Source organism: Scleropages formosus, chromosome 1 (assembly GCF_900964775.1).
Source record: "Scleropages formosus chromosome 1, fSclFor1.1, whole genome shotgun sequence".
Classification (NCBI taxonomy): Eukaryota; Metazoa; Chordata; class Actinopteri; order Osteoglossiformes; family Osteoglossidae; genus Scleropages; species Scleropages formosus.
This window is the reverse complement of record NC_041806.1, coordinates 10,611,347-10,636,812: the sequence shown is the minus strand read 5'-3', so window position 1 is coordinate 10,636,812 and position 25,466 is coordinate 10,611,347. Positions and strand designations below refer to the sequence as shown.

At 40.3% G+C, this 25,466-nt stretch overlaps 3 protein-coding genes across 9 annotated transcripts in view; 1 reads left to right on the top strand and 2 right to left on the bottom strand.

The window, feature by feature from the left end:
* The window catches only part of clip1a (CAP-GLY domain containing linker protein 1a), a 65,819-nt gene extending 55,083 nt beyond the window's left edge, over positions 1 to 10,736 (bottom strand). For 6 of the 7 annotated variants that reach the window (XM_029255285.1, XM_018752918.2, XM_018752920.2 and 3 more), the window contains exon 1: positions 10,593 to 10,736. The gene's annotated coding sequence lies outside the window, so the exon portion shown is untranslated. Of the gene's footprint in view, positions 1 to 1,885; positions 2,093 to 10,592 lie in introns of those variants that run through there. The other variant, XM_018752919.2, reaches the window with a different exon arrangement.
* A 1,597-nt stretch (positions 10,737 to 12,333) lies between these two features.
* On the bottom strand, positions 12,334 to 20,893 carry zcchc8 (zinc finger, CCHC domain containing 8). Its single transcript, XM_018753013.2, has 14 exons — positions 20,711 to 20,893; positions 20,223 to 20,265; positions 20,030 to 20,104; positions 19,838 to 19,943; positions 18,008 to 18,085; positions 17,777 to 17,880; positions 17,444 to 17,509; positions 17,294 to 17,354; positions 17,004 to 17,131; positions 16,564 to 16,706; positions 16,055 to 16,176; positions 15,837 to 15,923; positions 15,620 to 15,731; positions 12,334 to 15,442 (listed from the first exon to the last, which is right to left on the bottom strand). The coding sequence occupies exons 1-14, from the start codon at positions 20,880 to 20,882 to the stop codon at positions 14,568 to 14,570; spliced, it is 2,172 nt and encodes a 723-aa protein (XP_018608529.1). The 5' UTR covers positions 20,883 to 20,893; the 3' UTR covers positions 12,334 to 14,567.
* A 150-nt stretch (positions 20,894 to 21,043) lies between these two features.
* On the top strand, positions 21,044 to 25,115 carry LOC108934786 (uncharacterized). Its single transcript, XM_018752878.2, has 5 exons — positions 21,044 to 21,233; positions 21,481 to 21,704; positions 23,212 to 23,341; positions 23,448 to 23,581; positions 23,882 to 25,115. Exons 2-5 carry the CDS (start codon positions 21,579 to 21,581, stop codon positions 24,701 to 24,703), a joined length of 1,212 nt encoding a protein of 403 aa, XP_018608394.1. The 5' UTR covers positions 21,044 to 21,233; positions 21,481 to 21,578; the 3' UTR covers positions 24,704 to 25,115.
* The last annotated feature ends 351 nt before the right edge of the window (positions 25,116 to 25,466 follow it).

Below are 25,466 nucleotides of genomic sequence, written 5' to 3'. Positions count from 1 at the left end.
AATAAGACTTTTGGGAGATGCTCATTTTTTCCACTTCCATTGACTAGTTCCCTCTGTCCATCTAGAAATCTTGAACGAAATTCATTTATCTGGCAAAAACAAATAACTATTTCCAGTCATGGCGACAGGGTTGGAGCAGCTGCCTTTGGCTCAGCAGGTTGCCGGTTCGATCCCCACCTCTAGCTGGAGTGTCCTTAAGCAAAGTGCTTGCCCTGCATTTGCTCCAGTACCTTTGCCCAGCTGTGTGTCTGGGTAATTAGTTGAGGCCCGGCAATGGAGTGGCATCCCATCCAGGGTATTTCCACCCCTACAGCCTTGTGCCCAATGTCTCTGGGATAGGCCCTGGCTCACTGCAGCCTCACTCAGGACAAGCGGTTATTGAAATTGGTTGGTTGATTGTTTCCAGTCACTACAAAAATGTCCTTCCTTCATGTTTCTTCCCAGTGAGAGTGCTCATATGTATAGCACCTGGGCCCAATCTACCTTCATATATCATCCTTCAGAACCATCCAAAGCATTATTATGATTCCAGGGTGCCCCTGTATTGAACAGCCTATTCGTAGAATTTTTTTAAAAAACATAATTCAAGGTTTTGATATTTGGTCTCATCTCAGATTCTTACAGTAGCAAAGATGCAAACAACATCTGGTATCTCAGGCAATCAGATGGAGAATGAAATCTTACCAGAACCTGATTTTTGGTAAGCTGAGGTTGAAGATTAAATAATCACATGGGAAATAGGGGGATAGTTTTGAGTGAAGAGAACCTAACTGTAGAACATCACACCTGCCAGCTGCTGATGGGAAAATCATGTTGCAATGTTGTCATGACAACAGAAAAAATATATATATATATATATATATATACATACTATTGCACAACAACATCTAGATTGCTCAAACTTTGGGATGAGTCTATTGGCTTATAAAACTGTACCGGATGAAAATAGAATTGACAGTTTATTCTGAACAAAAAGGATGATCACCTTTGTTTAATCAGACCTCCAGTAGGTAAAACCACAGCAGACACTACATTTAGTCACACTGTGAATGTTGAGAAGATGCACTCCCAATGCAAAAAATGAACAGCGTCACAGATCCATGCACATTGGATCAAACATACATGGTGCAAGACCATCTAAATTCCAGCACCCCCAGAATGCTAAAGCATCTTATGGGCTATACACTAATACTTGGGCATGTCAGCTGTGTAGTCTTTGGCTATGTAGTAGTCAAAGCAGAACTGATTACAAGAAATATGCCTTTGAGATGAAGGGATTACCAACCCAGAATGAAGTGCTGCATTAACCTCATTTCTGTTTTTAAAAAGTGCTTATAACCCCACTGAGCCTTTACTAGCATGTACCACTAGAATCAATCCTGGCAGCACAGGACTTGGAAACCTGGAGGATGAGCCAGACAGTGTATGTAGCCAATGACAAAACGAGACTACAAAATTTCTGCACTGAAACAAAATATGGGAGACCTGAGCACATCTGCAATCAGAAAGTCAAGAAAAGTTTTCTGGACACATCTGTCACATTTTTTTGAAGTCTTTTTTCTAAATGCACTCTGAACTGTGCATCCCAATATTAAAGGTCTGCTTTTAAAGTGTCTCAGATTACATACCAATGAGAAGCTAATTCACTGTAAAATTCCTCTGGTATTTCATTAAAAAGCAATGTTCCGCTTTCTGAACATTGTGCAAATTTTAAACACAGGTAAAAATTCTTCTGTCTTCCACCTGACCTAGCACAGCCATTCAGGACACAGGATCTCAAAGTGTTGTATGTCCTGCCATGGAGGAACCTTCCCACACAACACTGGGGTCCTCCAAATAATGAAGACTCCTTCTGACATTGTTTCCAACATCCTTTTCCTCTCACCTGTTCCATGAAGTCTTTTCTCATGTTCACTTGACCACTGCACTCCATCTCAGAAGGGCTTTTGCCTGGCAGAAGAGTTGGGTCTATATGGTGATACAGCACAATTAAGAGACTGCCTACATCAGCTCACAAAAACAGCCAGAGTTGAGATCCAGAGCTCTAGGAGAGCACATAACCACTAAAAGACAAAGGAAACTATCTCACCGTCCAATATCACAGAAATGAGGACTTAAAGAGGGAGTAAATGAAGACTGGTACTTTAAAAACACTAATGCTGAATTTTTTAATTTTAAAAGGTTTTAACTCAGAACAAATGCCAGGATGAGGTTAGCTTACCTTAGATGTGCTTGACTTTCATTTATTAATTTTAACCTATAAAGACATAAAAAGTAAAGCAACAGGACAGAAATTTAACAGCTGAATTAGACTACCAGAACACTTTAATCAATTTGACAAAACTGGTTCTTCCATCTTCAAATTTTCATGCCATTTCTGCACTGCATCACAATTTTTGGCAAGCTTGAATTTGCAGGTAATTTTTGGTAACATTCATCCTACAGCACTACATTCCACTTCAAACTGTAGTCATAAGGAGTCTTGAATTCTCAAGACATGACTATACATAAAAAATGTAAAATCGAAGAGCTTTGCCTGCCATTTCCCAATATTCTGCTCTTTTTTGACAAGTACAAACAAATACATAATCTCATCCCTCTTTTTTCAGTCTCGCCAACAAACAGCAGCAGTAATCTGCTAGCCTGTCTTGGCTTCCTAACATTGTAATCTACTGCTGGGACTTCAGCCAAAGCACCCTGCTTCACTGGTTTGGCCCAGGCCAGCCTTCATGTGCCCACCTCCCAGCTCACACAGCGCCATGTCAGCCACCCTTACAACTCACTGGAGTCAAACTAGTAAAAGAGCACAGGAATATCTGTGCAGAGCTGGATCACAAGACTCCCCAACCCACACACACAAAAACACACAAGCTCCACAACTTCCCTCAATGCAAAGGTGACTCACTGCAGGAATATTTGGCAGCTTTGCAGTGCTCTACCCAACACCAAGAACAGGAAGGCCCTGGAGAGGGGGTGGGTGCACTCTCAAGGGACTAACACAGGCAGGGCGCACATTTCTCCACCAGCACAACAGGTGACACCTCACTTTGCAGGGGTTAAAAGAAAAACAAATTCAGCCTATGTTTTGTTAAACTCTACGGCAGACAAATGTGCGGTGCCAACAGCATGGCTGCAGTGGTAAAGTCACACACCCAAAGGATTCAGTGCAACCTTCCACAGGGATCTGCTTTACACCCTGTAAGAAACTGGAACCTTCGCAATCCTGACTAACACTCACTCGCTCGCAAGTCGAGGTCACAGCAGTCCACAGCTATAGCAGAAGCACAAAGCACAAGGCGAGCGTACACAATGAACAAGACACCAGTCTATCACGTCAGCCCTATACACAAGATTTACAGCAGGGATCTGACGGAGCTGCTCAAAATCCACATCTGTCAAATGGGCATTTAAACTTATAAATCTTCACAAATGCAAATTTTAATGAAAATATTTTCACTTAACTCGAAACAAGCTGCATATATCTGAACTTACACAAAATCTAATGCTATGCAAAAGACCACAATGACATGCATTGTATAGAAAGTCAAAATAGCTCTAAGGCATTTTCCCATGTCAATTTGTGAACATACGCACAAATCATTCAGTAGTGATTCGCATATGAAGGTGTATAGCAGTGCACATGTAGTACTGTACAATCATTAGTCTCAAGTGCACCTACACTTGGAGAGAAACATATATAAATAAAACAAAGCTTACAATAAGCTGTATTGCTTTGACTACTCCCCCCCGATCTATTTTGCACCCACCAAAAAAGCATCAATAAAATTCTACAGATTTTTGATCTGCCAAAAACATTCCAAGTTTAACAACGAATTCGAACTTTGCCACATCCCTACCAATACACCTGAAAACCATGTCTTTGGACTGTGGGAGAGAACCAGAGGACCTGCAAGAACCCCACGCGAAAAGAAAATATGCAAACAACAAAAAAAGAGCCAGATTCAAACCCATGTCTTAACCTAGGTGTTGTGAGGTAGCAGCATAATAAATAAAAATTATAAAAATGTGAATTGCTGGTTTAAGAATGAATGAATTGTGTTTGGTAGCAGCAGTATACAATACAAAAACATATATACTGACATACATTGAAGACAGAGAAATAAGGCAAATCTATAAACAAGTTGTTCACTAGTTAATACTGACTTTCTGGCTATGTCCCCACTCCCCCATACCCTTTACATTTATTTATTTATTTCGTAGATGCTGTTCTCCAAAGCGACTTCTAAGAAACTCTATGTAGTGTTATCAGCCTACACACCTTATTCACCAAGGTGACTTACACTGCTAGATACACTACTTACAATGGGTCACTCATCCATACGTCAGTGGAACACTGTCACTCACACACTATGATGGAACCTGAACTGCATGTCTTTGGACTGTGGGAGGAAACCAGAGCACCCGGAGAAAATCCACACAGACCAAGAGAGAGGACATGCAAACTTCACACAGACCCACATTGTCTCACCACCCAGGTGTGGTGAAACAGCAGCACTACTCGCTGTGCCACCATGCTGCTCTTTCTCCGCCAGGTTTCATTCTCTACCATTGATGCATGTCCACTCATACACTAACTTGAACACTGCATCAGTAGGACTCAAGTGAGAATTAAACATGAAATTAGGAAGAAACAGTAGGAACACTAATCTTTGCCTGAGTCACACCACTGACATCACAGAAACAGAAACCAAGTACCCCAACTAAGGAAAACAAGGACTTCTGCATTTTGGCAGTTACACTGCTCTGCTTGGTCCACAGGATGAAATGCACTCATTTCTGCTGCTATATAAACAGGTTCCTCTGACCGCAGCATACAGCTGAACACAGCTTCTGTCATCACGGCAAGTCCAGCAATTCTACATGAGTTTGAACCCAGCCTGCAGAGGCCAAAACTCAGGCAAGGGTCTGAAATGGCAACCATTGCCTATATGCAAGACTTCAACAAAAAAAAAAAAGTTCTGTTCATAAGTTCATGCCAGAAAATGAGGAAAAACTGGAATTTAACAATCTGAAGTATTTCAAACAAGTTAATGGTTAAAAATCTTAGAAAAGGGCCATGTGACATAACCAAGATGCCTCTGTAGCTCAGCTACAGAAACCCACAACTTTGGTATGTTCCCCTGCTATTACCAGTTCCAAGTATTTCCCCAAAAAAAAAAAAAAAAAGTCTTGTTTCAATGAAGAACTGAAACAATTTGTTAAAAAGAAACAAAAAAAAGACCAATACAAACCACACGATAAAGGCTTGTCGCAGGCACATTTCCACCATGCAATGAAAAAGGATTTGGGGGCACTTGCTGTCCATTGAATTTCCCACATCCATCCCATTTCACCTTCAGAAGATTACAGGGTTAAGCATCGAAAATCTAGTAAAGAGTGTATGTTATGAAAGACTGATTGAATGATCTATATGGAAACTAATTTTGCTAAATAATTTTGCAAAGATGATGTCTACACTGAATTCAAGGAAAGATTCGTCCTCTGGCGGCTATTGAAATAAACTCACCAAGTTAATTGATGGCATGAATAGTTGCAGGGGGGGAGGGAGGGGATATACCACTTATAACACTGAATCTCTGCTTTGGAGGTAATGGACAAATCCGAAGAATCAACAGCTACCTTCAGGCAAGATGCTGAGGAGCATGATGCAAAATAGGACAAAACGGAATATTAAATCCATTTCATTAATATGAAGACTGGGATTGCGTGGGAATACTGATGGGAACAGTCCTCAATTTCTGCATGACGAACAAGGTGCCTGGGTGGAACTGCAGGCCGACTCGCCTCCTGGTAAAACCGATTTCGCTCGGCAACGTTCTGGCCACTCTCCTGATGCAAATGACTGTCCAAGGAACACTCCTGTCTCTGTGGGGGGTGATGGAAAGGATACTTAGCAGGGCTTTACAGAGCTGCACTCCCCATCTCACACCTGTGAAAGTGGTGATAAACAGGTTCTCAAAGAGGGTGGGCAGACAGTTTTTTTGTCCTCTCTCTATAGCTTAATTTTGCATTTTCAGTCTAACTCTCTCTCCCTGCTTTCTAGTTCACTGAGACCTCTTCTAGTTTGTCTTGACCAAAGACTATTACCGTGGTTACATTTTTCTTTTTACCATTTGTTAATGTGTTTCACTGAAGTTTTCCCACAAAGATAAAGTTTAACTTCATCTGCAGTTGTTACTGTACCGACTTTTGTAATGGAATACTACACTTTAATTCAGTGTTATGTTCTCAACAAAACGAAATGTTTCTCCTCAGCTGTAGAACACAAGCTAAGACAGTAAAAAGTATTAGCATACTACGCCTGCACATTTTTATTTCTCCCTCCATCTACAAAAGACCTCAACCGATTCTCTGCGGCCTAGAAACTGGTATGCTACATGCATTCCAGCAGGATTTCAGCATTAATCCAAAATATCCGCTGGAGAGAGGAGAATGTAGGCTTCCAAAGAGCACCGCTTGATTCTGATGACAAAATACACAGTACTTAACACCTCAGTTATTTTTGTCCATGAGATCATTGTACTGTACCATTACATATGAATCCTTGATTAAGTGGAGACATTTTTGGTGGCTACTGAGAAAGAGTGAAACAGAGTCGATTCTACAGTTGGAAAACATGACAAGCTGAGAGTAAAAGAATAAAGCTAAGCAGACCGTAAAGTGTCAAACGAAGCAGCACAGAGGTGCAGTGGGTTATACTGGTGCCTCTCTGTGCCTGTGCTGTACGTTTGAAACTGGCTCGGGGTGTGTGAATGTCCTCCTTACATTTTCAATTCAAAGACATGCACCGAAGAAAGCTATGGTAAACCACTCCAGTACCCACCCTTACAGTAAAAACCATGACAGGAGTTGCTATGAGTCAAATGACTCTACAGCACCACACCTTCCCCTAAGTGAACATTATATAACTAAAGCTAACATCTATTTACATAAAGAACACATTATAGCAAGTATTCCTGAAAATCCCACTTCCCTTTTTTGGTGAAGTGAGTCTGTTTCTCCTTGTTCACAACTTAAAATTACAACTAAAAAAACTGAAGTTCACAACCCACCAATAAAGGCTCAAATACAGACATTTAGTCAACCTGCTACATCTATTCTTTCTGAGATCCAGCCAGGTTAGTCAAATCTTTTGAGACTTCCCCCTTGGCAACAAAAACACTGATCTTACAAATTGTAGGTCAGCATTTATCAGCTTTGCTGCAAGGATTGCTTCAAGCTTAGCAATTATTTCTACTATTGGTCACAAATGTGCCTCTGACAAAGTTATCTGGATGTCTAACATTTCAGATATATGAAGAGGGTAATTCTAGGAAGCTGTGAATCGGGCCATTTAGAAAGGACACCATATACTGCTCTTTGGCATTTTCCCCAGGAGTCTAATTATCTAGTCTGGTCCCAGAAGCCATTACAGAGAGGGACATTCCTACTGATCAACAGAAAAAAAAAAAAATAGAAAAATATATACTATTATATATATATATATATATATATATATATATATATATATATATACACACACATACACACACACACACACACACAGGCTTCAAATGCATTCTTGTAGGTATGTCAACACTTAAAATACATGAAGGGTAACAAAGTCAGCACAAAGACTAACAGCATTTTGTATATTTTAATGTACATCACTGGACAGTTTGCAATGTTAATTATTGTTGACTCTCCTCAGACAACACTGACCAGGCAGACAGATTTACCATCTATCAAAAGATGGTAACTGTGGAGGTATTGCATGCTGCATATACCCAGTCACTGTTGTACACTCAGCAGAGCAGGTAGCTAGGATGTAAAAACATTGTCCACCTATGGAAGTGTCATAATTCAAATAAACCAATATACCAGGAAAAAAAATACTTTAATATATTTTTTAAAAATATAACAGGAAAAGGCAAAGCAGGCAAGCATGAAGAGTGAAAACTGTAAACACTGAACCACCCTAGAGCCCCATCACAGGAACCAGGCATCATGTTTCCCAATGCAGAGCCAAACAGCACTGGCTGGCATGAGGTTCAACTAAATAGTGAGAAAATCCAGAGCGGGAGGACATCATGTCCTTGGGCTCCAGATTTGGTTCCTTCAAAATGAGCAAGTGGTGTTCCCACCAACCCCTATGTCAGGAGACAGGGGCACAGAATGACCAACCAGTCCAGTTAGACACACAGGAGGACAGAATGCAAAGTCACAGTTAACTGGCACTATGGGTACAGACTGTCAGTATCCTTCAAACTGACCACCCTTACAGCAAGCTGTGAGACATCCCTTAAAAACAGAAGAAAAAAAAATTTTAAAACATTAGTTTTCTACATTAGCATTATATTTTAATTTCAGTACCTGAAAGAACAAAATTACAAAAGCCTAATCCAGTTTCCTTTTAGAAGGATAGAAACCTTATTCAGTACACTTCTGAGAAAAGGCTCCTGATTTGTGACCTAATGAAACAGTAAAACATCATAAATGAGTTTCTGCATGACAAACCCATCACTCTGATTCCTCAAGCTTTCGATATAATTCAAACCAAATTGTTTCCAGGTATAATCTAAGGAAAGAAAATTATTTCACCCTTCAGCAACATACTTTACCTGAATTAATCTTATTACCAGCTGTAGGAATGAGGGAAAACATAGGCTCATCCTACCATCACAGCAATACACTAAATTAATATTGTACCTGTAACCTGCACATCTGATTTTAATTTCTGGTAATTTAAGACAACATTGAATGAATCTTACCTTTACAAGTCAAATTAAGAATTTCTTACCTAGGCGTACTTCTAAGTCCTCCATCAGGACTTTATCATCAGCACTTAAGCAGATACCACCAAAGAAAAGTGTGCGGTCTTGGAAAACGCCCCATGTCAATGTGCCTTCTTCCTTTAGAGATCACACTACATTATGGATAAAGCAGTGTGTGCAGAGGAGTGCCAAGGATGCAAATACCATCCTGCTCTCCCACTACCTACACAACATCCATCATCATCTGCCACTGCACTGTTTCTCACGGCACATGGTGCATGCCAGGTCCATGACAATTCACCTAGCAAAGAATCAAGGTTGAATGTTGACCAAGTTCTTATCCCAAATTAAACCCTACAACAAATGAGGAAAAAAAAAAAATGACCAGAACCAAGTCTATCATCTTATCTGCATAACAGATTATAAAGAACAGGGTAAAGATGGAGAGCCATGTATCAGTGAGGAATGTTGAGGTGACATTAGCATCATTTGTGTAATTTTCAGTTTATATTGGTTTTTAAATTCATCCAAAGTCTCATGGGTACTAAATCCATGGAGTTAAAATCCAAGTTGTAGATTATACATTGTAGCTAGAATTTAAGGGTATCAGACTGTACATTATATTAAGCATAAAATCACACCAAGGCCATTTTAAAAGGTCTAACAGTTCAGTTGTACTCATTCCTAGCTTTACCTGCACAGAACCCCTAGTATACTATACAGAACTTTAGTTTACCTGGTAAATTTGTTTAGTTTTTTTAAAGTGTACAATTGAGAAGTAAAAAAAGTATACCCTTCAGGAAACCTAATCATTCATATGAATGTAAGGTACTAACAAATATTAATGCTAAAGACAAAACTATCACCTATAAAGATTCATGCAATCAAGTTAAACCAGTTTAATCTGTGAGGGCTGTTTCAGACACAGAAAACAGTAATGTCATAAGGCACAGTTCAGTAGTGTCACCAAGCAATCTGAAGGTTACTGGTTCAGATCCCAGTTCTGCTGCAGTACCCAAGTTGAATGATCGTACTTAAGTAGTACCCCTGAGTTGATACAGGAACACTGAGCTCTAGAAATCAGTATCAGACATAGCAAAATTGAGCACCTGACGCTTCAATTGACAGACAAAACCATCGGTTGAAAAACTTTTAATAAAATGAGCAGAACGCGGAAGGGGCAGGTGGTCTGATGAGGTGGCACACATGTGGACAGTCTTCTCTGACTCTGTCGCCACGATGGACGGACACCGAGTCACACAGCCACCAGTCACTGTGTGCGTGTAAGCAGCTTCAAGAGTTCGCACGACAAGCTGGGGCTCCGGAGACCCAGCCCGTCACACCAGTTTAGACAGCACGTGTGAATCACCAGTCAGCAGATCAAAAGAGGCGAGTCGCCGGGTCACTTCAAAGTTCTGCGAGGAAACCGAAATCATGGCTCCTCCTGTGCTGCTGGCTGTACAAAATACGCAGACGAAATTCCACGAGTCGGACGATGACACCCGCCGGTGTCACACACCAAAACAGTAAACTAAATAAAACCAGCACGGACACACATAGCTGAAGGAGAACTTCACCGCCATACGTAGGAATCCGCGCCCGTGAATGCTGCAATAAGTCGGGGGAGTGAATTCGGGAGTCCTGCGCGTAGCCATGAACGAACGGGGACGAGCATAATTTCCCTCCTCCGCCTCTAGCCACTGGGAAAGCGAGGCCCAGCGGTTGACGCGCTACCCAGCCAGCTTTCCCCTTCGCCGGCCAGCACCCTTCACCACGTACAAAAGAGACCATGAGCGGAACACAAAAAATGCGTCATACCTGAACCGCCCTTGTTGGTTATATATCCAACAGCTTTCTCCGACCGCGAGAGCACAGCCGTCAGTGTAACGTGCCACACCGTAGCTCCGGGCGTCTTCTTGCCGCCGCAGGTGGAGCTCGTGCTCGGCGTCTTCTCGTTCTCGCCGGAGCGGAAAGGCAGTGCGATGACGTCACCCGCCTCACCTTCCGCGTGGACAGCTCGCACATTTCGTTTCGCGGTCGTCCTTTCACCGAGGGTTTTTATGTTTAGTTGGAATTCGGCGCTTAGGAATACGTTTTTACAGCGAGCAAGTAATATTTAAACTGGGTTTCATTTAATTAGAAGTGGTGTCACACAACACCAGGAAGTTTCACGGAAATTGAATCTAAACATAGACAATGAGTGTAGCCCTCCGCACACCACCCTGCCTTGTTGTTTCAGCAAAACGAACTGTTCCGAAAAGCCACCGCACATCATCCGTGTCAACAGCCCGTCTACTACCGTATTTCACCTCTCCAGTGTCTACTTAGGTTTATTTCTTTGTTTCATGTTTGATTTAATTTCTTCCAGAGTTACCTCCACGTTTTGCCTCTTCACTTTTTTTTATAAACCCCTGTGTTTTGTTGTAAGCCTCTAGCCTACTGTACTTCATTCTGGGATTAATAAAGTTCCGCTTCATAATACAACGTGCGGTCACTAAAAATATTGATTAGTATGTTGAGATAAAAATTAATGGTAGTTGTGGAGATTTATGAAAGCAGGAGTGCTATAAAATTGTTTGTCATAAAAATAAATTGCCCCTTAAAACCCATAGTCTGAAATAGAATTATATTCCCTGAGAAGTTTTTTTTTTTTTTTTTAGAAATAAAATACATAGGTAAAATTTGGCATTTGTCTTTAAGAACATCTGTTAAAAAAAACCTGAAGAAATTCTAGTCTCCAAAGAATTTTTGTTAGAAGCCTTATGTGAACTGTAGTGTTACTAGAAAGGAAGTGGAATTCAAAACACATGGACCAATGGTGTGAAATGGATCCTTTGTCTCGTCTCCATGGATACCTTCCTTTCAGAGGCCTGTCTGCAGCCTCTCCAACAAGCACCGCAGCACCTACATCTTCCTCCACAGTAAGAAAGACAGCTGAGGAAAGCAATAATATGCACACAGCCATCAGGACATATCTCCCCAAGTGTATAGTTCAAGGGCCCTGCTATACTAATTCTGTATGCATCTCCCAGTTTATAATTAAGCATGCATCTCTAAAGGCACCATATAACATACATTGGCTCTTCTTACACAAAGCTGGGAAATGAAGTCTGTGTTCATAATTGTGTTTGTATCTCTAAAGTTTATATATAATCACAGTAAAAGCTTATTAATACAGATATATCCTTCAGTTTATTACAGGTTAGGTTTTATAAAAATCAGAAGCCCAGAAGCCCTTTCCAACCAACCCGAATGATCCGCAGAAAATCTGCCAGGAAAAATAACACAAAATGATTCCTGTGCAGTGTGTTAAGCTGGTTTACACTAACTCTCAAAAGAAAGAAGCCTGTTATTGTAGCAAAAGGAGACTACTAAATAGTGGGTGGTAGTTGAATAAGTTTGTTTTTTTTTTTTTTTTTTAAAAAAAAAAAAAAAAAACAGAGTATTTACTTTGGTCTTGAAAAGAAACAGGTTTATAATAAAAAACTTATTGGAAGAATAAATGCATTTACCTTTTGATATCCAGAAAATGTGGCTTGAATACTTTTGAAAGGCACTGTAAATATTTTTGCTACTTTTTCTATAATTAATAAAAGATGAAATCAAGAAAGGAGTGTGCATTGTGACACTTCAGGAAAATTTAATCATTTGAAGTTGAGCTGCTTTATTTTTTCCAGATATTCATACGGTCATTTAACTTGATTTGGAGAGAAAATAAGATTATTACATCTAACTACCTCATAGTGATTTACAGCTGTCGCTTCAACAAGCTACCAGTATAGTTAATTCCATAATTATTAGCACCTGTGAAATCAGAAGTAAAAAAGTTGTACAAAATGATTTAATGGAGTAAGTTCCCAACGTACAGATTACTTCCAAAAATAAGCATAACTGTTACCCTCATTAATACAACTAAGAACAGCAATATTTACTCATTTAAATAAGATCAAAGACCACACTGATAGGTACAGTATGTAGGACCACTACACCACAGATACTTTCCCAGTGTTTGATGTTCCATACCCAACTACTCTCTTCAATTTGAACTACATAGTTTAATCACGTTGAAGTCCTGAGATTTATACGCCTGTTGCTAATCACCGATTCTGATTTCGGTGAGAAAGATCCTCTTTTTTATAAGCTGCATTTTGACTCATTTTGACTTTGGAAGGTGTGCCTGAGGCTAAGTTGCAAGCTCCTGGCAGAGGCAACAGGGACTTTTGACCAAAATGTACTGGTATTCAAATATATTACCTCTTATGAAAACCCTAGGAAAATAGGATGTGATGAAGACCACAATAAAGTCTTAAAATTGAGATACTCATTTTTTGTATATTTAACTGGGTTTATTTTCATTAGAAGAATTACTCCATCCACCCAATTTTAATTACCACTTATCCTGAGCAGGGTTGCAGCAAACTGGAACCTATCCTGAAAACATTCGGTAAGAGGTGAAGAAAGTACACTCTTGATTGGATAGCAGTCCATCACAAGGTAACCACACATGCACACAGACATGCACTCATCCAGACACACACTACAGGTAATTTAGTGTTACCAGTCCACCTGAACTGCATGTCTTTGCATTGTGGTAGGAAGCCTGGGCAGCTGGAGGAAACCTATGCAGACATGGGGAGAACATGCACACTCCACATAAGACTAAGCAGGGTCAAACCCATGTTCCCTCACACCACCCAGGTGCTGCGAGGAGGTGGCAGCGCTGCTCGCTGCATCACCGTGCCACCCGAAGACCCTAACCCTACCAAATATTTGTACATTTCTGAGAAAAAGTTGTTTAAGTGACACAAAACAAGGTGAATGGAATTTTAAAAAAAAAATGTATAGGCATAAAATATTGCTGTTATACTAATTTTCCATCCCATTTTACAAAGGCTACCAGCATTTTTGGACCTGGGTTTACACCACAATATACTGACAATAACTCCCTTTACAATTCACACAATAAATGAAATCAAGACCTGATAAAAATGAAAGCAGTGAAAGCCAAATATGATATATGGGGAAGTAGAAAAATGAAAAACTAAAACTAAAATGTAAGACTTTACACTTATATTCAAACCTAAGAAAAAAAATGTACATTGCCAAAAAAACCTGCAGACCTATTTACAAGACACGTCTACTCTTTAGCAAAGCATGTCAAGTCAATAAAAATAAAAATCTGAATGTACTCCAGTTCAGTACCAAACTGTATTGTTGCCCCTGATTAGGTAATTACAACTTTAACTGAATTAATTTTAAAATAAAAATGCAGTAAAACCATTACTAGGACCACCTTTGTGTGTAGTTACATCTTGCAGTATGCAGCCATCATGTAACAACAAGTACACCACTACACATCCCACTGAAAGAAATTAAAATCCATTTTACTGTTATATGCTGCATAGTAAAAGTGAAACAGATGCTAACAGAGGTTTGATGCCATTTTCTGGTACTGTAGAAGTGTGAGGCTGTTTTATATAGCAAGAGATGTACATAGATGTACACAGAGCTGTATGCATTTGCAAAATCTGACAAGGAAAAAAATTTGTAAAATCTGAAGATGTAGAAAAACATGACATTAAACAATACCTAGAAAAACAGATGAAACAACCCACTATCACAAAAACCAGCTTTAGTTTCTGAACAAAAAAATAAAATAGTTAAAAGATTTTCAGAGATATACAGTGTTGTTCTTACACATTTCAAACTCATGTTGCTGTGGGAGACTTACTGAAAGTGTTTTGTCCCAACAAAAAATTATTTTGCAAGGGAAATCCTACTGCAGGCTCCGATTCACTTCTTGCTCTTAATTTGGTTGCGAGGCGAACTCTTTAGTAAGTCACGGATCCTGAGATAGACCCCAGTTGCCTCAGCAACATCCTTGTATTCTGGAGTGTCTTCAAAGGGTATGATGCCCTCTGCAAATTTACTCCGATGGGGAACAGCAGTCACTTTCTTTACTTGTTCAGTTAAATCACTACTACTGCTAGAATCCTTTGCATCAGGTCCCGATGTGATTTCATCATCTCCTGCAGTGGGTGCATCTGGTGGCGATACAACCTCATTGCTCACCTGGGTGTTTTGGAGTTCACCGGCATTCTTCTCCAACCCCTTCTCATAACATTCTGCCTCTCTTTGTTCCTTGTCCTCCAAATCACCAGCTTCAGGTCCTTCCTCAGACTGAACTATACTGATAACACCTTTATCACTGCTAAAATCAAACTTCTCCTCTGTCCCTGACATCTTACCCTCCTCCACCTCATTGTCTGCTTCCTCAGCTTCCATCTCTATGTCAACCTGTGCAGGTGTGGAGGCACCAGAGGAGCTCACCAATGGTGTACCGGCAGCAGGAGTCTCTGAATCGCTGTTGGTGGCTGTATCTGCACTTGCCAGTGCCGCCCATATCAGCCTCTGCTGCTCCTCCAGCTCCTCCAGAGTCAGCCCATCCTCCTCGTCTGGCTCCTCTGCCCCATTCCGCTCCCGCACAGCTGGAGAGTTGTTCGGTGTGACTGAAGGGGTCTCTTGGGGCAGTGGGGGAGGCGTGGGTGTAGCTGGAGGTGTGCCCTGAGGCAGCGGGGGTGGGGTGCCCAGGGCTGGTGAACCAGGGGGTAGTGGCAGCTGGAACTGGAAGTTGTCAGAGCTTCTGGAACTGTGAGGAGTTTCTGAGCCTGGAGACAGACAACATGCCTTAAGCCCCTCAAACAGATTACTGGACAAAATGATGATGTACCAGTAACAAACTGCTACATACTTCTATTCACATTCTATCAAACTTGTGCTGAGCTTGAAAGAGGGTTTTTTTCTTCAAATACAACACTACACTGTCCCCATCAGTAGAGCTCTACCTGAGTCAAGGTCCATGTCAGAACACCTTACAGTATCATCCGACCTCCTCTTTTTTGTGCGTCGAGGGGTTGAATCAAACTCGTGACATCTCTTTTTACTGGTAGCGCCGGGCTGTTAGCAAATATTTTAAAAGCATTTATATACTGGTTCAAAGAAATCGATAAAACGCAGTATAGAAAACACAAAAATACTTCAAGAAAAAGGGACTACACTTACCACAGGGAAAGTATTAGAAAGGTAGTCTGTAAAATTTTGCTTCATGTGATTATGCTGCATTGGAACAGATCCATATGTCCTCCACTCCTAAAATAATGTTCAGTGTTACACAAAACTGAATTAAATATGATACAAAAAATGGTCTGACCTGAAGACAAAGTTTTTTTTTTTTTTTTTAAAGGTTAATCATTTCAAAATGACAATTAGTTGGTGCATACATCGTTTACATTAGCTGGTGCTGAAACATTGAATCCAGGGAAATCAACTATCTTGGACACGTCATAAGAGATTCTGTGGCTCTGGTAATGCTCATCTCCAGTGATTTCTTCGTCATTTGACACTTCACCAATAAGGAAAAAGACAGCAACTGTCAGTCATTTCCTAAAATTTTTATAAGTATTTTTACACAACAAAGTTAATTAAGATTTATGTGTAACATATATGGCTTTCAAAGTAACAAAGAAGTCCAAGGATGGTCAACTCTAGACTTGGAAGACACAATACAGTAGGTTTTAGAGAAAAGGTGACGAAATAGCCCAGCAATTAGACATGAAACAAAGACAAGGTAAAAGTAACAACTAGCTCAAGCTACTGAGAACTAGAGTTGACCATCCCAGATTTGACTGACTAAATATAAAAGTTCAGGAATAAAAATTTTTCTGGGAAGAAAAGTCCCACCGTAGACAAACATGTCATTTAAGCATTCCTTCAAAGTCAATCACTTTACCCTTTCCATCATACAGGGTCAAGCCAGAGTTCTCCATCTCTGCCTCCTTCAACCAGCCTGGTGGGTACCCTAGTTGGCGCATGCGATAGATAAATGGAGGCAGACTGCTCTCCGCCACACCCAGTGCATCCAACAACTCCGCACTGTCAGCAAGTGGAAAACAATGCAGGTTGCCAAGAGCAGTATTGTCACAGCTCTCAAATATATCGCTTAGGGGTCATTAGCCAATTACATTCTGGCAATTTGACACTACAAATCACAACTGACAATTTACCATTCAGAAAACACAGGTTTAAAAGCTAAGATGTATAAGCAACCCCAAAGCATCTCCTGATCTACACAGAGAATCACTGTAATTTAAATCAAAATGTCTACTCTGGCAAAATAGTAACAATTATTCCTGCTCCAGGGATACTGCATACCAAATGCAAGATATTCACCTTACTATTCCAGGTTTGTACTTCCCAAATCGTTCTTCAACCTCCTCAGCATGGTACCTCTGATTACTTTGGCTGTTACCCTGGGAGAACTCCTTCCTCTTCTCGCTAATACGTGCCATATCCCTTGGCTGAAGACAAATAAATTGCCTTTTCAGTTTGGCAGCAATACACTACAGCCACTAAAAAAGAGACCTTTTAATTCACTCATGAATTCCAACCAGACAAGACTTAGAGAAACAACTTTATGCTAACATCACAGATTTTCATCTTTTAAAAATAAAAAGTCATACCTTTGGACAATCTTTCAACTGATGGTCCTCTGAACCACAATTAAAGCAACAAGGCCTTGGCCTGTAAACAAGACCAAAATTACATACAATGCATAATTTCATTCTTGCATAATTTCAGCAGTGTTCATTTCAAATAAAGCCACAATATACCTTTTCTCCTTCATCTGCAGCTCTTGTCCCTCTAAGGACATCACCTGTCCAAACACCTGTTGGTATCTTTGCAACTCAGATTCAGGAAGTTCATTTTTAATGCTTTATTTTAAACTTCACAAACAGGCTAATTCTGGTATAGAAAATGTGCAAACGTGGAGATCATAATTAAAAGGGCCCATTTCAGATTCTTTCATGGCTAATGAAAAAGAAATTCCAAGTACAAAACATGTGAAGCCACAAGAAATTAAAGGACTCAATGTCAAAAACTGCAGGCAGTGTTCTTGACAAGTGTGCCTTCTCCCAGCAGAACACTCAAGATCTCGAGGATACTTAGGGATCTCCCATCCTTCTGTGAGTTGAGGGTTCTCGTTCAACAGTGGTTGTCCAAGTTTATCCAAACAGAAGCTTGTGAAGTACAGCACGCTACCAACTACCTATTAGAAAAACAAGATTCAAAAGGCAGTACACATCATCTGAGCAAAGTCTTACACAACCATTTTGATAATGGCCTTGTGCCTCAGATATAAAAAGTTTAATTAAAAAAACTGCAGTTTTACTCACAGTGAAAGCATCTTTAATCTTCCTGATAGTACTTGATGTATTCCCACTATGATTTTCTTCCAGAACAAAACTGGAAGTCTGCATGAGAATGAAACCAGTTAAACACCACTTTATTTAAAAAAAAAAAAAAAAATTCCCATCCCCAACTCACAACCCTTAAATGGGTAACTATACAGGTAGTCTTTCATTTATAAAAATGCAACTTAACGACTGCTAAAACTTGACAGCTGTCCTATTAAAGTTATTTGAGTCCCAACATTTAGTTTTAACTTCTAATGACAACCGCTCCATCTAGTGTACAATATCATCTGACTGTGCTGATGATAGACACCATATTCATAATTGTTTGAGTTTCAGTGTTTAGGGGGCTACTGATGTGTCATTAGCTTTGCTGCAGTTTAGTCGCAGTTCACCTAAACTGGTCATTTCAGGAGTTTAACTCACAGCAGCTTTAAGTTAAACATGGCCAGTGTGTCAAAACAAGCATGAGTTTAGCTAAACCAGAAGTGCCTTCAAGTTATGCAAGACAAAGCAACACTGCCTAGGGACGCATTATATTTATAAGCTACTTCATTGCATTTTCAATTCTCAAAATATATTTATTACATATTATTGATAAGTAAACTGATATACTGTATACTAAATTTAATAAAAATTAACTTTGTATCCTGGAACCACAAACAGATCTTCCTATATAATAAGATACAAAATAAAACACAGATTGGACACAACAAATGAACGTACTCAACATATGAATAATTGTGAGCCGCCGACTTAAAGTATGATCTGAAGAAGGGGCTTACAGTGAAGATCCTCTGCTGTTCGGCTGATACTTCGTGACACCCCTCCAAAAGCTCATTTCACACAGTGGTTCGGTTTAAAAAAAATTAGAGAAAAACCTGCCACTTCAGTTACAGGACATCTGATGTACTGCAGACCTGCTTTGCTGCCTCACCACTGGCCTACAAATTACTCCACAAAGAGCAAGCAACACCACTGTCATTCGTGCAGTCCCTCATAATGTGGGTATGGAGCAGGATGAGCCCTACCCCCCTCACCAGCCAGTAGCTGCAGTGCTGGCCAACTTACACTGCAGTCAGACCTGATGCTGGTGAAATTGCCCTCAATGCATCTCACTTTGCACTTACTACCAGTCATTTCTATGGGTTTGCAGTTGTATTTTTTGGCTGGGGGACAATCCCTTGAAAGGAGAACACCCATCCTGATGAGAAATATTTTTTGTTCATGTGAGGAGACGCATGTGTTACAAACAATCATAATCAATAGCCCCTAGCAAGCAAGCAGAAAGCATACAAATGTTTTCCATTGATTCCATTCAAGTTACATTTTACTTAAAACAACCACCAAGCAAAAAATTGAGTCTTGGGGATGAAAAGAACAAGCAAAATGCAACAGATTTAGAATTGAAAGTGAAAATTATACTGCCTTATGAAAGTGATGGCACAGTATTACATTATTCTATGTAACAAGGCACGAATGGGTGAAATTTGTGAAATGTAACATTCATGAACATTATTTATATAATACAGCATAAAAGGATTTGCTACATTTACTCATTTATCTGATGCTTTTCTCCAAAGCGACTTATAAAGTCATATTTACCCATTTATACAGCTAGGGAATTTTTACTAGAGCAATATAGCGTAAGCACCTTGCTCAACTAAAGGTGCGGATCGAACCTACGACCTTTCGCTCGAAAGGCAGTGGCTCTAACCACTACACTACCAGCTCTTCAAAGCTGTGTACTGAAGTGCTAAAATTACTTGAATAAGTCTTGAACTACCAGTATAAACACACAGTGTCACATACCTGAGGTTTAACATGGAAGGAAGATCGCTCTTTTTCATTTTTCTCTTGCTGCTCATGCTTCTTAATTAAACCAAAAATACAGTCTTCAATTTCCTCATGAAATTGTCTGGGGAAAATGACACGTTCTCACATGTGCATGTCAACTCACATGAGACAACACTGATCTATTCATTCAAACAAAAAACTACTTACTTTGAGATGTCATTGTTTGCAAAAAGTATCTGAAGAAGGGGTCCATCTAATCTAGAATTCTCAATGTTTATACCACTGAAGTTTAAAAAAAAAAAAAAAAAAATTATTGTGCTGCAAAACAGCAATACAATACACACAGTTATGTCAGAACATTTTTTTTTCATATTTGTTTCTGAATCACGAAGGAAATTACCTTGGTCTTGTCAATACGTTAAGTTTTCTTCTCAGCTCTTCATGTGAATAAATTATTAAGGCATTAAACTTGGTTATAATCATGGGTGGCCCAAAAAAAAAAAAAAAAAAAAAAAAAAAAAAAACTATCACCTGCCCTCACAAAGAATCGAAACAGAATCGTTTGCATAACATAGCAAAATCATCAAAACCAATTAATCAAATATTCCCAAGAGGCCACGTACGGTACGGACATTGATTAATTTCAATTACAATTTCAAACTGAGACGGCGACTGTGACGCGCTAACAACTCCACACGTGATTAAACTACGGCCATTTCTACACAAACTTGATACCTATAATATCACATAAATGTTGTCAAAAAGAGAATAACAACGAGAATGGTAAACTGCTGCACCGTACAGTACTACAAGAACGAACAAGTGAAAGTACGCAGCGCGTACGTGGAGTCTCAGATTAGTTCAGGCCACGAACAAAAACAAGGATATTCTCCGCTTTTAGCTGGCAAATAGTCTCTTCGCACTCTTCCAGTCGCTCCCGTAGCTCCTGAAGTTCCTCAGGAGCTTCTCTGACACTTGCGCGCTGCATACGACGATGTGACTGTCCATCTTCCTCAAATTGCTGGAACAGTTCACGGTCCCCGAAGTCTACCTCCGCCATCTTTGTGTGAGACCGGGTCACAGTTCAAACGGGTCACGGGAAGCAAATCAAGACTTCTGATTGGACTCTTCTGGAGCGGAGAGGTTAATGACGCTTCACAGCGCTGATTGGTCAGGGAAAGGCCCGATTGCTGGGGTTATGTGAAGGAGAAGATTGTCCTCTCACGGTTTCCGTCGGTTTCGCTATCGGAGAAGTTTATTTCGTTCGTTATAGTATGATTCCTTTAAAGTAGTGTTGTGTACTAGTTTTACAGAAATATTTCACGCCACCCCAAAATAGTCGTATTTCATCTAACTACTGAAAACGACTTTGTATTGTAATAAAGACGAGAAAGAAGAGAAAATATTTGAGGTACGTTATGATCGAGTGACGAAGTCCAAGTTTTGCTCGCTCGCTGCATGCATGCCATGGCATCATGTTTGTTTTTTTTTGTTGTTGTTGTTGGATTCAGAAAAAAAAATACAATTTTCTTCCGTGACTAAATAAAGTCTTAAGCGCAAATACCCTGCTGCTATTTTTAAGTTAAGCAGGTTGAGTTCAGCAGTGGGACATGATGAATGCAGTCATGTCATGTATTTCTTCTTGTCTGTATTTGCAGGTACTACTAGGTAGGCGACTCAGACTGAGTTTGTCACTTTGTGCATAACAGAAGCATGAAATAATCTCACACAAAGGGGAGGTTTTCATTATGAAAAGATGGCCACTTCAGCAGCAACCATCCCCATCTTTCTTCCCCACTGGGAAAGCAGAGAAAGGAGTGTGCGCTTCCTCTATCTGGCGGATAGCTGCTCCTTTCAGATTACCAACGACTGCAGTGTCAAGGTCAGTGTGATCTGAAAAAAATGGATCATGTATCACAGCAAGATTCAAGAGTTTATTCTTTGTCATATGTACAGTAAACAGTCTGTTACACCATACAGTGAAATTATTACTCTGAATCCTCCCAGCAGTCTATGACATAAATTATAAGGACATAAGGAAAGAAGACACAAGGCGTAAATTACAAATTTACAAAAGTACTATTAGTGCAAATGCAGGAATTAAAATTATGTGTATATATAAAGTGTACGGTGTGCAGTGTAAACAGAAGGCCGAGGAGGTAGGTAAAATCAGTGAGTTCTCCAGGTTGATAGCGTTTCAGACTGTACAGTCATCCATTGCATAATGAACACTCATATTTTGAGAACTCACTCTTGAAATCACATATAATTTGTGCCCTAAAAATTTAGAAAACAAGTTGTCATCTCACGAGAAACAACTTACAAGATCTGAGATTTCAGTTCAAAATATGAGCCTTGGTGACATTGAGCACCACACAAGGAAAGTGGCATCCGTTCCCACGTGTGGCATTGCTGCTCTGCATCATATCTGGAAACCCTGTGACCTCTCTCAAATATCTCTCTGATTCTGTGACTTTTTGCTCACGCACTTGTTTTCGTTAACCATTTATCATTGTGAGGATCACTGCAGTCCTGAACCTATCCTGGAATCGTGGGGTGCAAAGCTATGAGGGCTACACTTTGGAGGGTATACACTCCCAGGGTAGCCTCACACATGCAGTCACTCACGCAGTCGTGACTACTTATTATAACGTGAAACCATCTTCCATCATAATAATGAGCTCTAAAGCAAAACAGTTTTAAGGAAAATACTAAAAGAAGAATTAAATAAAAGCCTTTATTGTAAGTTATGCCTTAAAGTTCCAAAAACAGGATTTTTTGAAACAAACAAAATATGCTTACACGGTGTGACAGTGCTGAGGGGGAAAACTATAAATTTTTTGCTTTGAGCTGCCTTGCACCAACACTGTTAGATTGTGTGTAGCTGAGTGAGTTTACCAGTTCCATGGTGTTTCAAATTTTCCTTGATGCACACTGGGATTTCTGTTTGGGGAAGGAAACAGTGGCAGTAGAAGGGAATTGTATGGTTGGGAGTGACTGGCATGGCATTCAGCTGTGTTTTGTCAGCTGTCAGGAGATGCACAGAATCCAAATTTTGTCCTTGTGAATGGAAAGAAATGAAAAGCCCCTTTGAAGTTATATTCTTGTAACTTCAATAGGCATCTCTATGGGTATGACTGTAAATGATTTGTAACTGAGAATTTGTTTTATGACAGTTCACCTTCCAAGCAGATTTTTAGGAATGAATTACACTCATTTTGTGAAAATAGCCTGTACTTATTGGTATATTATCATTTATTAAAGGATAGATTTCCTCTGAAACAAAAAATGTTCAAAGTGTGAGTGTTATTTATCTAACATTTGAAGACTAAAATCATTGCTTTGTGTAGATGGAGAGCTTACTGACATTTTTTCTTTTGTTTTTTTAGGAATCGATGGTTCCCTTATTTCTTGGAGCTGACCTGCTCTCAAAAACTGATATTAGGACAGAAAATCATCCTAAGTATCATGCAAAGTATGCCAAGAAAGGCTTGGCAACCAAACTGATTTTCTCCTCTGGTAAAGATTTTCATTTCCATGTATCTGGATGGTGACTGAAACTAATGATGATGAAATAATACAATTGCATATCCTTCTCCATATTGACACATTTTATACTTTTAAGAATTTAGGTTCCATGGACTGAGACTCCCCACTGGAAGTAACAGCCTCTGGTTTTACAGCATCCAGGGCCTTTTTCGAGTGGCTTTTGAAGTCTACAGCCAGCAAGAGCAGTTGTCATTGTTGGACACATTCCAGGTCTACACTGTTGACATTGTTCTACATAATCAGAGCCCTCTAGATCTTTACATTATCTGATAGGTGGTTAAACTGCAAACTTAAGTTAGACAACTACCAATATATGTGTTTAGAAAAATTTAAAAAGCACTACAGGAGACATGATTTCTCTGCTTACAGCAGGCATCAAGCAAATGAAAATACCAATTTTGTATGTACTGTTTTCTATTTCATGATCGTTTTGTAGAATTGTAATAGGTTATGAATCCAAGTATTTTCCATTTTTATGATTTATTGGGGGGTTTCATGCTTTACTCACAGGACCTGTGGAAGTCACGGATTAATGATGGTCCACTGAAAATGTGCTATTACTTAAGTGTCCGACTGAAATGTCCAGAACCCGAGGACATTCTGAAGATCCACAATACAGAAATCAAACTCAAGCTGAAGTATCTTGAAGTCCCAGAAACACAAGTCCATGACCCCCAAATGACTGAGAGCAATATGGTGACTCCCCAAGATGCTGTGCCCCCTCCTGGTGACAGCTCATCAGCAGACCACAATTATTGTTGTCCCACAGATGTGGCCCCTCAGTCAGACTTTCTTTCCAGAATTGTTCAGAGAATCAGAAGCTTCTCTGTTCTTATGGAAGCCTCCACACCAGATGTTGGGAGAGAGCAGGAGGTGGTCATGATCCTGCTGGAACATGCAGAGCAGTGGTTGAGAAAGGGACTGGATGAGAGGAGCTTAGCAGACCTTGTGCTGGCACTGCTGGAGACCAAGATCCAGGGTTCTTGGGAGGGGGATTCTATTTACAGCAGTGCTCTACTCCAGACTGTCAGCGCATGGTTAGGTCGCCAGTTCTTTACTGCCAATTGCTGCATCAGCCAGCGGGTAGAGGGCTTCAAGGTGCGCCACATAGAGAGCATCTCAGATCTACCCCCAGCTGAGGAACTAGTGGGTGAGCTGTTCCCAGAGGCCATGCGGGTACTGCTGCTCAACTGGATGGGTCTGACTGAGGATTCAGCTCACTGGAAGCGTCATAGTGAATACCCAATTTTACTCCTCATTCTAGAGTTTGCCAACCATAACCTCATTACTGGTGTAGCACATGTCCTTTACTCAAGCTTAATTTGTAAATAATAAAACTTAATTTATCACAATCCTAGAAATTAATGGTATTATGCTGGCTGTTTGGAACCAGTCAGCTGCAGTAAACCATTTTTTCCCCCATTTACCTTCCCAAACTCCAATCCTTGACAGTTCCTGAATTGCTCATTCAGTTAAAGGTTAAAATCTAGCTGAGGGTGTTCACTACCCAGGTCTGCAATGTAAAAACTGACATTCTGCCACTGGAGGATGCTCAGTGCAAAACTATCTGCCAGATCTAGCAAGTGTTTTGACGGGGCTGCCGTTCTTCTCCTCTGCCTTTCTCAACCGGTGTCCTGCAGGGCTCAGTACTGGGGCCTCTCCTCTTCTCAGTCTACCCCTCCTTCCTCGGCCCTGTCATCACCTCCCATGGATTCAAATACCACTGCTACATTGATAATACCCAGCTCTTCCTCTCCTTTCCACCTGGAGCATCAGACATTTCTGCGCGCATTGCTGCCTGCCTGTCAGACATCTCTGCATGGATGTCTGATCAGCACCTCCAACTCAATCTCTCCAAAACAGAAATCCTACACCTCCCAGCTGGCCTGTCTTCCTGTCACGATCTCTCGCTCAAACTGGACAACTCACTCATTTTGCCTGCCTGCTTAGCTAAGAGTCTGGGAGTGATGATTAACTCAAGTCTGTCTTTCTCTCAGCACATCAAAGTCACAACCCAGACCTGCAGATACATCCTGCATAAAATCTGCAGGATCCATCCTTACCTCACAACAGATTCTGCCCAACTACTGTTCGG

What these genes read in the sequence shown, in the direction of transcription:
- zcchc8 (XM_018753013.2), bottom strand. Translation starts at nt 20,882, where the DNA reads ATGGCGGAGGTAGACTTCGGGGACCGTGAACTGTTCCAGCAATTTGAG. An exon ending in AACGTATTGACAAGACCAAG is followed by an intron (nt 20,105 to 20,222) that starts GTAATTTCCTTC and finishes TTTAAACTTCAG; the next exon opens with TGGTATAAACATTGAGAATT. An exon ending in GCAAACAATGACATCTCAAA is followed by an intron (nt 19,944 to 20,029) that starts GTAAGTAGTTTT and finishes CATTTTCCCCAG; the next exon opens with ACAATTTCATGAGGAAATTG.
- LOC108934786 (XM_018752878.2), top strand. Translation starts at nt 21,579, where the DNA reads ATGGCCACTTCAGCAGCAACCATCCCCATCTTTCTTCCCCACTGGGAA. An exon ending in CCAACGACTGCAGTGTCAAG is followed by an intron (nt 21,705 to 23,211) that starts GTCAGTGTGATC and finishes TTGTTTTTTTAG; the next exon opens with GAATCGATGGTTCCCTTATT. An exon ending in CATTGTTGGACACATTCCAG is followed by an intron (nt 23,582 to 23,881) that starts GTCTACACTGTT and finishes CTTTACTCACAG; the next exon opens with GACCTGTGGAAGTCACGGAT.